At 36.2% G+C, this 14,119-nt stretch overlaps 2 protein-coding genes across 5 annotated transcripts in view; one reads left to right on the top strand and one right to left on the bottom strand.

Annotated features, from left to right (window-relative positions):
• LOC142345791 (putative ATP-dependent RNA helicase DDX23) overlaps positions 1 to 14,119 on the top strand; it is a 160,511-nt gene that overhangs the window by 52,084 nt on the left and 94,308 nt on the right. The gene's annotated exons all lie outside the window — the stretch shown is intronic.
• The window catches only part of LOC142345792 (uncharacterized), a 36,222-nt gene that overhangs the window by 16,921 nt on the left and 5,182 nt on the right, over positions 1 to 14,119 (bottom strand). The window contains exons 3-6 of one of the 2 annotated variants that reach the window (XM_075398150.1): positions 11,070 to 11,205; positions 10,505 to 10,784; positions 8,462 to 8,671; positions 8,341 to 8,354 (exon numbers count right to left, since the gene is read on the bottom strand). In XM_075398150.1, coding sequence (XP_075254265.1) covers positions 8,341 to 8,354; positions 8,462 to 8,671; positions 10,505 to 10,784; positions 11,070 to 11,205 — 640 coding nt within the window. The remainder of the gene's footprint in view (positions 1 to 8,340; positions 8,355 to 8,461; positions 8,672 to 10,504; positions 10,785 to 11,069; positions 11,206 to 14,119) is intronic. The other variant, XM_075398149.1, reaches the window with a different exon arrangement.

Here is a 14,119-nt window from a genome sequence, read left to right as displayed (position 1 = left end):
TACATAAATGTTCACTTGTTCTGCCTTTGGAAATTAAAAACGAATTTGACACCCAGCAGGACAACGATAGCACACGAGTACGTACACCGTACACCTTTTTGAGGGACTACATCAAACGACTGAAAAGATCGGAAGAGCCCACACTAACGATTGAACATATTAACAGACCTCCACCTGTCACTTCTCAACCAATTTATACTCATATACCAGACCATACACAACCAAAATTGCCCACCCATTACGGAGCATACCCGCTTCGAACCATGAACACCGGAAGTGTCTAAGAGAAAAAAATTTTCATTTAAAAGAAAAAAAAAATTTTTTTTACAAAAATCTGAGAAGCAAAAACGCCTAAGTCCAAAAAATTTCCCTTGGAAAGACTAATTTTGAAAAAAAATTACAAGTGTCGAGAAAAATTTTCAACTTTAAAGTGCGATATCTCGAAAACTAGAAGAGCTACGACCCTCAAACTTTCAGCCCAAAAATCGGACTCAAAAAAAAAAGAATAACGGATCCCCGGGCTCCTCGTGGAACCCGGCTTAAAATTTTTCCTAAGTCTTTCCTCAAAGATACTATTTCAAAATTTGGAAAAAAAAATCTAAAAAAAACCGGAAACTTAAAAGAAAAAAAGAAAACTTTTACATTACAATGCTAATCTCATCAGCCTCCAAAACGCCGCTTAGTTATCAGCTCAAGCGCTAAAGATGTTTGCGCATAAATAATCGCAGTCCAGCATTAACACAAAAACCAACGGAAAGACACGCGAAACAGAAATTAGCAACAGCGGTATTCTTAATATTCGAGCAAAAGCAGACCTATCAGGTTCTTTGATTTTCAAATCCAAAAAGAGGACATCAGGGACCATCAAACTCTAGTAACAAAACAACAACCAAGGAATCACATTCTAAATAACCGAGAAAAATGATAAATCAACTTACCTGCCACATAACAGAATCAAACCAGAATAACTTTAAATAAAACGAAATCAAATACAGTTTTAACCTCACACGGGGAAGCGAATGTGTGAAATGCAACACAACTCAGACCCCAAAAATGAAAAATATACACGATTTAACAAAGAGCTAAAGCGAAAATGGAAATTTGAATTACCAACCAATCACAAGACAGGGAATTATTTTCAGAAAAGCGGAAATATTTGGGGAAATGCATTATTTCACTATTTATTCCTTGAATGCAGAAAACAGACTCCAGTAGCAGCATTTACTAAATTGTATGGAAAAACAAAATTTTGAATGGCTGAACCCATTTACGAATTTTTCATAGAAATACAAAACCCAATCTTTACATCCCTTAATCATTACAACGCCACAATCGATAGTTATAGAATCTCCTTTTTCTTACACCAGGAACCACTCATCCAACTTAATATACGCCAGGAATTTATTATCAACGACACAGTGACCGTGCACACATACCCTGTTATAATTGACTACACATCCCCCGTTTGGTTAGAAATCCAAAACTGCATAAATAACAATAACCAAAACGCCAACATTGATTTCATTTTTCACCATCCTTTAGTTATTGGCAACCTCCCTCAACACTCACAGCATCCCGAGCCTATCCCCGACACCCCAGAATCCCCCGACTACGAAATTATTTCAGATGAGCCTTTAACCCCTTCCCCAATCGCAAGTTCCCCCTTCAGCCAACCCCCTTACTCGCCATAGACAATTCCAAACTAAAATCCCAAACACACTAATGTCCAGGTCCTCAACCCCCGAATTTCTCTCACTCGAACATTATGAAGACACTCTCCCATATTTTGATTTTATATCCACAAGATTTACCCTATTTATGTATTTTTATATAGATTTTAATATTTCCTTGTGTTATTTTGATCAATACCTTAAATTTCCTGATGAGTCCATTGTGTTCTGGGTAACCACGTTCGAAAATACAACCCACAAAGTAATTTTTGAAAAAAATTCTCCCTCCTACATTGACGTTATTTCATTTATAGAACTTAGCACAGAGGAATTTTTACACGGGGAATTTGAATTACTAATTATTAATTAAAATGAGTAATTTAAACGATAATGTAAATTCGCCCTTCATTAATTGGGATATTTACCGACAAGACCATGACGAGGGTTACTTCCCAACAATTCTCCCTTTCCCCATGTACCTTTACTTGCGTCATGGTCGCCGAGCAATGCTAGTCACATTTGACGACTACATTGTCCGCAATGACGGTACCATTTCCCTTTTTGTAGAATTTGTTGACCCGGGATACACCCTAAAGACCGTCACCTTTAGCCCCAACTGTTTTGACTATCAACAAGTTCTCGACAGTCTTAAAAACCCCAGCAACGACACCCTCGAACCAACATTCGAACTACACAATGAATGATTCCCTGTTACTTCGACCCGCCCCTCCTCATACCCCTTCACACTAATCTCATTCCCCACTAAAATGCATTTTGATGTAAACCTTGTGTGTATATATTGAACAAGATTCCATTATATTCCTTTTACAAATTCTTAACAAAAACTTAGAAAATTACAAAAAAAGCAGAATACTCATATTTAACCCCTTTTTACGGTTCAAAACACTTTTGTACTCATTCTTATCTGATTACTTAGACCTCTGTTATCATCGAAGACCGCATGAGAGAGCGCGAACAACCACTACAAACCACTCAGCACAACATAATAGGTGAGAAAAAAAGCTTTTAAAAAAAAAGTGTATGTTTCTCCGGAAAAAGTGTTACGCGGGTAAATTGACATCAAACTCTAACTAATTACACTTATTTCTTCCAAAAAAACTTACTTTTAACGCTGAAGCAGTATTTCCCAACACGGGGCAATTATTTTTTAACGAATACCCTACATCATATTGGGTACGTCGAACTGACAAAAAGATCGATTTCTTCTCAAAAACAATTATTCTGCACCTGAATTGGCATCAAACTATTATTGTTCAACCATATTTGTAGACATATATCACCATCTTAGCTCGGAATAACAATCTTTAAAAGGTCGGGCAATTACTTTTTCATAAATATTCACACCTGCCGTAACCCAAATTATTGAAACTGGAACTTACGTTAAAGCTTGGAAGGATCCTTTGGAGGCAGGAAAGTGTACACAATTGGTTGTTCTTCCAGCTCGCCCACGTCTCCCGTTTTACTCAATTTATTAGACTTACGCACACCCCCCCACTTAATCCTTTTCTTATATGGTCTCTTAGTCATAGTGAATTCATTCTTTACTAAAGATTGTATATGTTCCGTAACATCTGAGGAGCCACCGACGTCCTTATCTCTCTTTAATGCCCATTCTAAAGCGGCTTCCTTGCCTTTGTCTTTCAAAAGTTTCTCAACAACTCCCTTTCGAGCCCCTAACCCAAATGAAGTAAATGTCCTTTGGGCAACTCTTGAATTTCGTAAGTCATGTGCTTCCCAACCAGTAACTAGGGAGACTCCCAATGACATTGTTAAAACAGCATGAGCACAGAGTGATGGCTGACATAAAACACTAGACTTATTTGATAAATAGAACCAAATATCACTCGGCAGCTCACTTGCTTTAGGACCACGTCTAATTAATTCCATGAAATACTGGGGTGTTCCTACAACATTATCAAATGCGATGGACGTCGTGTAGCTCCCACAAATGAGAAACAGTTTTTCTCCTACAATTGTCTTTGATATACTATCACTCCCACCTATTTCTATATGTGATCGTGTCCACCAAGGACCAAACTGTATCATTGCATCTCTCCTATTACAATCTAGGTCAGAGGGAACTTCTCCATTTAGAATTCCTTCAATATTAAATGTCCAGCCGACTGAGCCATACAAACCATCATAAGCTGACACTTTAGCATATATGCGTGATTCATCATGATAAGCCGGCATATTATCAATAAAATTTTCTACTTGATTTATATCAGCAAGCGCTTCCACTTCTCTACAAAAGTCTTCCTTTATTCCGACTATTTCTTCATTTCGAATCTCTAACGGCAATTTCGGCCAACCGTTTTCACCTACTATTGACCCCCTCCCCTCTTCAACTAACTTAGCCCTTAATTGATGCCAACTCTTCAACCCAGATCCGTCAACCCATGGAACTTCCTTCCACCCAAGTTCTATTAACTTACCCCTCTTTAGATACTCCTCCTTAAACTTACTTATATCCCCCAATAGATCACTTCTTTGCCGGGTATGCCTAAACAAGGCCATATTAAATATTGTATCAAATGAAAACAAAAACTTTAAAACTATAAAAACAAAACGAACCTTTCTGGATGTGTCGATAGAATATTTGACACCTTTAACCCAGTTAACTGTCGAGCCATAATACTTCACTGAAATAATAATTCTAAACTCGACAAATAATAAAACCAAAAAACCATTTCCAAATAAAACCGAGCAAACACAATTTAAAAGAATCTACCCCCCCCCCCTTCCCCCAACAAATTTGTACCAAAAACTCGTGACCGCTCGCAGTCAATCTAAGTATTAAATATTCAACTGAAATTCAAATCACTGATTCACAATCACCGTTCCCATTAAAATTCCCCCAATTTCTGTCAGTCCATTTCCTCCTAATCCCACAAAATCTAATCAAAAAAGACATTTGGGAACCACTTCAATTAACTCTTACCACATTTCCCAAAAAAATTTGCATTAGTTCATCTCAAATCTAATCTTTACTGACGTTACAACTAATGCTAATGGACTTCTCTGGGCCTTCTAATCACACTAAGAACGAGATTGCCAATGCAGCTACGCAAGGAATAATAGCAAAACTAATCCCCTGAGCTCCAGATGCCTCCACCCATTCACCGCATACAGAATGACGAAAGGGGACAAAGCTCACATTTCTATCCCCAACGACAAAAGTTGTATTGTACTGGCAACAAATTGCCACAGAATCATTCCGAGGAATCTTCTCACAAGCAAAACTGACACACAAAAGTGCACATAACAAACCCACAAAACTGAACATTTTCGATCTAGAAAAACTTGACACTACTTAAAACCAGAGATCAAACTCACATATTAATGGGTTTTCCAACCCATGCTAAACGCTTTTCTAGATAGCCGCAGTATCGAGCATGAAGACTCAGACTCAAATAAAACTTATAAAATATTCACTATCTATTAATAGAATGAACTCAATTCTGATTGGACAAAAATGTAAATAAAAAGTATAAATACGAAATGCATAACACGAATTATTCATTCATTCTTCAATTGATTCTTGCGAAACTTAGTGCTATTTTCCAACCTCAGAACTTGTGAAATTTTCTCATCTTAGCAGAATACCGGACGCTTGCGAACCTAAACACTTAGAAAAATATTTGAAAAGGAAACATAAAAACGGTACACGGAACCTAAATATTAGTAGGAAACTCCTAACAGAATAGCTTTACAGAGAGCTATCATACTGCCATTTTGAACCTCTCTGTAATATTTCAAAATGGAACTATGTTATTTCATACTTTTTTCTTTATTATTCCTTTATAAAATCCAACGAATGAGAGCTCATTCATCTCTGGGATTTTTTGAACTAATTAAATATGACCCTTTTTATGTTGAAACCAAGTTCGAATTTTTCAGATATTCGTGTTAATAACAAATAACGAGTCACTAAAAATTTACAGTCGAGTCACCATTTCGTCTCTCGCTACAGGTTTTTCGCCGTCATGCAAAATTGTTAAAAATCTCCCAACAACAAATGTTTCACAAAGTTAGTCAATTCATCCTTGTTTTCGCGAGTTGTATTCGCTGAGTACCCAGACAACTGCTCCAAAAAACCAAAATATGGTTTACTGACGAACTTTTGCAACCAAAAAATTACTTGTAAAAAGTCAATCACAAAGAGGGGCTCGTCTTTGGAAGCTTCAACATTCAATTTACTGCACTAGAAAAAAACTTCTTTAGGGACAAGAAAAAAACTTCTTTAGGGACAAGGTTATCATCAAACTACCAAAAAATGCTTCTTGACTGTCGCCGTGACAATAAAGGGCTTATCTCAACAGATTTGACGAACCTAAATAAACAAACCCCTGAATCAGAAATGGTAGCAAACTGAAGAAAAATTTTCAATTCCAAATAACTCGCCAATTTTATATCAAACTTCTTGTCTCTTGGCTGCTGCGAAACCCTTACTTTTATCCCCTACTTTTATCAATCGTTTTATAACGACAAAAGCAACTGCAATCAAGACAACCGATGAAACCGTGTATTTTAGTTTGCAATTTGCTAAATCTTTTTTGCATTCTTGCATTAGATAGTTAATCTTTCCTTTCTCTCAAATATAATCCTCCAGAATCCACAGTTTAGCTTGCTAGCAACATTTAGCTCGCACAAGATTATTCAGTTTCTTAATTCTCACAATTGCCTGATTTCGTTTGTAGAGGATCATGAATCTATTTATGAGACAATCTGATTGGTTGAAATGGGCAGTATAAATATATCCCAAGTACTTTGCAAAAAATATTGTTCAGGTATGTTAGTTTAAAACAGTTGCTTATTAATTGCTCTCGAATGAGAAGCAAATCCTCTCAAATATGGTAAACGTGTATGTCTTTTTATAGCTGAGAAGCTGTAAGCTGAGCGTAGCTATATTGCGGTGCTCTTGGTTTTTTTACAATTCAAAGAATTTGAATTGTATTGGGGCGCTGTCTTTTTTTTAAGATCTGTTCACACATTTTCATGATTTTTGAAGTCAAATTGGAGTAGTGATTTTGGTCACGCCGAAACAGGAAATGGAGCGAAAAAGCGAGTGGTTTTGCGGCGTGAATTTTTTTCGCTCTAATTTTAAAGTAGAGTGAGAAAACGGTGTTGGAACAAAAATTAGGTTTCTCGGTAGTGGTTTTTTGTTCACATGCGGCAATTTCACTTTGATTTTCACTGTTTTTTCGGTTTTTTGGATCGGATTTTTTTCTAATTGGTTTTCCCACTCCATTCAAAGCTCATTGTAGGCCTTGTTTTTTGTTTGAATTAAATATTCATTTCTCGCTAGTGGTTTTTATTTGTTCACATGCGGCATTTTGACATTGATTTTCTGTTTCTTTATTTTTTTGTTCCGATTTTTTTAAATGGTTTTCTCAATTCACTCATAGTCCATTCTAGGTCTAGTTTTTCTGTTTAGTCAATGAAAATTCTTTGAATTGTACGTCAGGACTTGTCCTGCTATGTTTTTTGTTTCGTCGTCTGACTCTCTTTTATCGTTTTACATTTGTTCACACAGCAAAGCTGAAGTCAAATTTTCTGAATGACGTCTTCCTCTCACTAACGGCATTTGCGCGCGTGACGTCATTTCTCACTCACTTTAGCAAAAGTTTTTTTGGTTATTTGTGTGATTAGATTTTGATCATACGTGACTTACCTAACTCAAAAAAATGACTTTTGCACTTTAAAACTTAAGTTTAATTTGAATTTGTGAAAGGAACTCCTATGTGCAGTAAAGGTCCCTAATAAGAGGCTTCTGTGGAGTGAATTTTAACAAGCTTTACTAATTTATCACTGAATGTTTTTTAGCCTAGTTTTTTGAGCGGCGTCGATTTTTTTTTCAATTTAGATCTGTATCTGTTTCTATCTTATTATATGGCACGCAGGTCTATTCTTTCGCAGCTATTCCGGCAATCTGTCGGCTATGTTATGTAAATTTTTCGCTTGACAGTTATGCGCTTTTCTTCTAGAATGATCTTTTACTTCACAAGTGACTTTTTCACGCACTTCCTCTTGATTTTTGAGTGATTTCAATCGCAAAATAGTTTGTTGTTCAAACAAAACCGATGGCTAGAGGCGCGGCAACAAGGACCTAATTGCCTAGTGGTTAATACTTTCATCGAGGTGAGGGAATTGGACTCAGGAGGTCGGGGTTCGGATCCTACCTGAGCCTGATGTCTTCGCACCCATAAAGAAATATCTTGGCTGGGCCCTTGAATTAAATTACCCAGCCTGTCTTTCGAGAGCAATTTTTCCGACGTTAGTGGGTTTATGTTTGGAATTGAAGCTTAGACCAGAAAAAGAATAGTTTCTATCGTACTTACGACCCACGGTGCATTAAAAAATTGGGTCATTATAACCCCCATGAAATTATAGCCCCCATTACCGTATATTTACGATGATGGGGGCTATAGGTTATCTGACCACTAAGCTAGGGGTAGGCTATAATGGAAAAGACCCAAAAAAATTCGAAAAAACCCAAGATCTCGAAAAAGTATATGTTGATATATTAATTTTATTAACATGCATTGGAATGGAATTGAGAGTTATCATAGAAGGTAAAGCTTTAGCATTGGCGCCCGTGAACCGCCTCTTCAGTTATAGCTAACAAACAGAATTACGAGATTAATACCTTTTCTGGCGAGACTGTTAACAATACAAGTATGTAATACTAAATCTATGAACTGAGATTAACCATAAGACTCTGGGTTACCGTACTTGTCGTTGGACTCGGGTCAGGTCTTACTACATACCTGACATTGTGTTGGAGATATAGAAGTGATCCTGTTTAGTGGTGGTTGAAGGCTTGGCTGTGTATTGTGCCGGGGAATTGCTGAATTGGAATATTTGATCACAATCTGTGACATAGATCCACTCTTTGAATTTGATCCGTTTCAGATTGCGTCTCACTGTCTTGTTGATCCCTATGTCTACCAGTAATTTATCCAATGGACTTTTCACCCCTATACTTTTGGCCTCTTTATCTATACTTTGTCCCATAAATGGCACTAGTGCTTCGTCAGTGTCAGAAATCAAAATGTAATCATAATTGTTCCTGCTCAACCGTTTCCTTTAATTGATATATTCACCGTATTATTAAAATGTTTTGTTGATAATTTCGGTTAATAGCCGCCCTCATCTGCTCAGCCGGCTGTTTTAGCGGCGTTGTTTATAGACTCGAAGAGGAGACTTCTATGACTTCCAAATTAGATGATGTGTTTTAGAGGAAGTCAAATGCCGCACGTGTGTAGGTCAATCTGCCGAAAAGTCAAAAGCAGAGAGTTTTTAGAGTGCTTTTAGATCATGATTATTCAGAGAGAGCAAAGAAAAGGTGTGAAAAAAAATTCGCTAAGCGAATAATTGTTTTGATCACGTGCGGCTTTTTCAAAGCAGTCTATTAATTTTAACTTAGCTTAATCGGATAACGGTGTTAGTATTAGTGCGTTTGGAGGTGTTATTGATCATATGAAAAAAACATTAGACTTTAAGGTGCAATTTTTATGTATTGTCATTTTGCCTTGTTTGACGCTTGTTTTTTTTGGGTTGCACTTTATTATTTTAGTGGTTTTTATTTTAGTGGTTTAGGTGTTCTTTCTACTTAATTAAATTTAATTTTGAGTTGTGTCAGTAAAAACAGTATTGGAGTATTGTAGAAGTAGTTTTTAATAGCCGCGAAGCAATAGCGGCTATTATTGGGGCCATCGTGTTATTTTTTACAATTCAAAAAATTTGTTTACGTCAGGGCTTGTCCTGCTATGTTTTTTTAAAGATCTGTTCACGCATTCTCATGATTTTTGAAGTCAAATTGGAGTAATGATTTTGGCCACGCCGAAACAGGAAGTGGAGCGAAATAGCGAGTAGTTTTTCGGCGTGCAATTTTTTGCTCTAATTTTGAAGTAGAGTGAGAAAACTGTTTGAACGAAAATTCGCTTTCTCGCTAGTGGTTTTGTGTTCACATGCGGCAATTTCACTTTGATTTTTACGATTTTTTGGATCGAATTTTTTCTAAATGGTTTTCCCAATCCATTCATAGTTCATTCTAGGCCCAGTTTTTTCTTTGAACCAAATTTCCATTTCTCGCGAGTGGTTTTTCACATGCGGCAATGTGACATTGATTGTTTTTTTTTTCATTTTTTGATATGATTTTTTTTAGAAATGGTTTTAGTCCGTTCTAGGTCTAGTTTTTTGTTTAGTCAATAAAAATTCTTTGAATCGAACGTCAGGACTTGTCCTGCTATGTTTTTTATTTCGTTGTCTCCATTGAAGATTCTTGTGACCATTTACTTTTTCCATTTCAGTGACTTCTACTGCTTTGCATTTAAAATTTGTGTGCGTGACGTCATTTGCTCTGCTATTAGGTCAATTGCGTGATGCGTATTTTTTGCTTGAACGGTTTCTTGTCTGGTGCTTTTGACTTTTCGTTCTTAAAAGCGGCATAAAGAGGTAATGCCTAAATGGCATTAAGTTCCCCATGAGCTTTTTGGGTTAATAGAAGTTAAGTATGCGATTCCCCGTAACTGTTTTGGAGACATAAGTTCCTGGTGTGCAAGCCCCCTCCCCAGTCATGTTTTACTATGAAATTGATTTTCCCAATTTTACCGTTTGATTACGTAAATATGGGCCTTCAAAAGACGATGTAAAATTTTACCAGTACAGGTCACTTACTGATGATGAGGAATCTTTCGGAATCATTCTTTCTTTTGCTCTAATGGAATAAATATTATAAAACTTAAATAATTTGATTATGCATCTTTATCAAAGTGTAAGCTTGAAACAGTTAGATTAAATATACGCACCAAAACGCTTTTTTAATGGGGAATAGGAAACAGATGGGTTCCTGTTAGTCAAGAAGCAGTCGTTTATAACTAGAGGCTGCATGTATTGTAGCATCTTCCAATAGTCACTCGAGTTAGACATGGAAGCTGGTGCCTGTCTCATCTCGACTAGGCCAAGTGAACTGTAGTGTCTAAGTACCTTCATAGATTCCAGTGAAAGTTGAGGCGACGTGAGATGATTTGGGGGGAGTGAAATGTGAAAGAATTGGATTCCCACAATTATGTGGAACTCGAACCATTCCTGAAATACTACTCAATCTAAACATTGACAGCAAGTATAAAATTGTGTTGAGGCCCCGATGAGGTTTTCAGGTTCAGTCTCTTCATAAATATGAAAGACCCTAACTTATCGAGCCTTGCAATACCGTGAGGCTGTTGCTAGTTTAGTTTTATATCCTCAATTAACGCACTCATCGGCGCGGCCTTTAAACCTCAAAGTAACAAGTGCACGTTGAATCATCATCGAATTTTTAGCATCAAGTTTATAGCATGAGAATGGTGAAAGAGATGTATATGTACGGCTTACCTGTAGTCTGTGAGAGTGAGTGGTGGTCTGGTTGTCCAATCTATACCAGGTAGAGCCACAATATCCAAACTTCTTTTTCTTCCGCTTTCTCTTTGTTCGTCTGTTACTATTACCACTACCTCTCCTTGGTTCTAATCTGATCATGTCAGAGAATCAGTTTATTAGCTGTTCCATGTAAGGGGAAAGAGGAGGGAAGGAAATCTAAGCTAATCTAGTTTTGTTTTCCAGATAATGACGTGAGTTGTATAAATTAAAAGCCCTTAAAAGAAAAGCATTTGTGCAAAAGGCATTTTAGTTCCGTTTTTCTAGCAAGGTTGAAGGCTTTGGAAGATCTAGATTGCCTCAAAATTTCAGGAATTGGGCAAAGATGTTGTGCAAAATGACTTCAAGTGCCACATCGGCTCATTTCAATTTTTTATTTTTGGCTTGCAGTTATTTTTAGACTTTTCAGTGGACTTTTTTGAAATCAGTGTATATGGCAATGTCCTTTTGATAATTCATGCATTCAATGCCTCTGTTTTTGAGGTGGGGAGCTTTTTTTTAAGAAAATTCTGTACATAACTAGTCCGTTTTGGCGTTTTTTAACAATTGTTCTAAGTTTTTTGCTTGTGTTTTGGTTTCATTGTCTAGAAGGAGATCAAGAATTTTGATTTTTTGTTGGAATTTCTATTCAAATTCGGTTCACAATTGAGATTTAAACAATATTTTAAAATGTTTGGCAAAATTTCAATGTTTCAAATCCTTGAATTATGTTTTCATTTCTTGGCTTGAGGATGACTAATTTTATTGCGCCTTCAATGCTGAACACCGATTGAAATGTCCTTGTTTTTCATTTTAATGTTTTACTTCTATAATTTTGACGATTAGTAAACTTTTTATCTACAATGTGTCCTCTCCTTAACATCACATTCTACCATTTGGCACCTTTTTGTTTCTCGCAAATGTCTATGCTGAATTGGTGCCATAAGCTTTAAATCTAATTGCTCTGCCTTTGAGCTAATAAATGATTTCAGATTTTACCCTCACATTTTTTTAATAGCCGCACAGCGATAGCTGGGGCTATTATTGGCCTTCTCTTGGTTTTTTTTTATTTCGTCGTCATGATTTTTGTTACGACCATATGACGTCACAGCCACTTTTTGTTCATTCGTTCATGCAATTTCAACTGAATTGCATGCGTGACGTCATTTTTCGCTCTTAGTGGAGCGAGTTTTTTTTTCATTCGCGTGATTAAATTTTGGTCACACTTGACTTACCTCACTCACAAAAATGACTTCCTCACTTTGAAATTGACTTTTATTTACTTTAATTCAAAGGGATAAGGTCAAATGGGTGTGTGTCACTCTAAATGAATGTTATTTGAGATCAGCTAATAGAGGCAGCAATAACTTATACAGATTTTTAATCAAAATATAACAGATAAGCTTTCAATCAAAAGACAATTTTTTTTGATCTGTCTTTTTTACTGTTTTTTTTTAGACTGCCGATCTACGAATCTATTGCGGCTATTTTCTGGCAATCTGCCAGCTATGTTTCAAATTTGTAGTTTACTTCAACTTAATGCAGCTCCGAGAATTTTTCGGAATTACCGTTATGATAATTTTGATTCCTATTTATGACAGAAATGATTGATATTCATTTTGTGCAAAATTTCTCGTTAGGTTTTCATAATAATTGCTTGTCTTATTATGTTCTTTTCCTGATATCTTTAAGGCTAGCAATAATTTAAGTCAATTTTTGCCAAGATATCCCTAACAAGGGAGAATTGTTCATTAATTGTTTTTGCATTGCTTTAACACCATAACGACAAAACTCTTCATCTGACCTAACTTTTTTACTGCTCAGTTTCCAAAAATGTTATGTGCCTCATGCTTTCCAATGTCTTTTACGTCGCAGACTTAATTGACAGTTCTAAATTTCTGTATCGTTTTTTAATGATTTAGTTGTTTTTTGTCTGTTTGCTTTAATGTAGTCAATGCTTTAATCTTTTTCATGACGACATAGGTTTAGTTTTTTAATAAATTTTTCAATTAAGTGAGGTACGGCAGAATAATTGTTTTCGGACAAAGGATATTGCTTCGACTGCAATTGCGGTTTTGTTTGTGAAGGTCCGACGCTTAGGTTTGCGTCCGGAGATCTTCAGGCTATGCTTGTTTTGTCCTCAAGATTTTCGATACGACAATATGACATCACTATCACTTCAATTCTGCTTTTTGTTCATTCATTCATGCACTTTAGACTGAATTGCGTGCGTTACGTCATTTTCACTCTTAGAGCAGCTTACTATTTTTCTGATCATTACTTAATTATTGAATTTCAAAGGTTAGATTTCAAATGCGCTGGTGCTGGCAAATATAACAAACAAATTAACGTCAAATTTGAAGCATTTTTATTCTGGAAAGTTTGATTTCCATTTTCTTACCGGTCAAGTACTGGATACAATAAGAACATATCAATGGTGCAAAAGGGCGTGATCATTGAGCAAGACTTAATTTCATTTCATTAACCATTCTTATATTTTTGCCAATGCCGGAGTCAAGAACAACCATTCAAAGTGTCTGGGCTGTCATTTTCATGTGACCGCTAACAAAGGCGTTTTCAGTTAAAAACATCAGGTCAAAGAATAAAAATTGTTTGGGAAATCAACTGAAACCGAGGGAAACATGGTTTTATAGGTGAACTTTTGCCAACCAATGCGGGCAACCACTCGACAATTTTTATATCACCCCATGAGAGGATGAAGAAGAGAGGAAATCTTAAGCGCTGTTGATTTTGGCGTCTGATCGAGGATTAACCGTTTAGTTCCTGGACATTTCTTAAAATCAACAGGGAATGCACCCAACTAAGATTTACTTTATTTAATATTAATCAATTTTTCATAAGCTAGAACTAGCCAGAGAATTGTCACGATAAAAAAGATGAGTTTTTATTTAGTCAAAAGCCTGCGGTTTTTATTGAAAAATAAGATGCAGCAATTTTTGGGAAACTAGCTGTCGAAATTGCAGACGCCTCCTTGTTACTTTTAATTGCTTTTTTGTTTGTCATTAACA

Source organism: Convolutriloba macropyga, chromosome 9 (genome assembly GCF_964194025.1).
Source record: "Convolutriloba macropyga chromosome 9, txConMacr16.3, whole genome shotgun sequence".
Lineage (NCBI taxonomy): Eukaryota > Metazoa > Xenacoelomorpha > Acoela > Convolutidae > Convolutriloba > Convolutriloba macropyga.
This window is presented reverse-complemented; position numbering and strand designations above follow the sequence as displayed.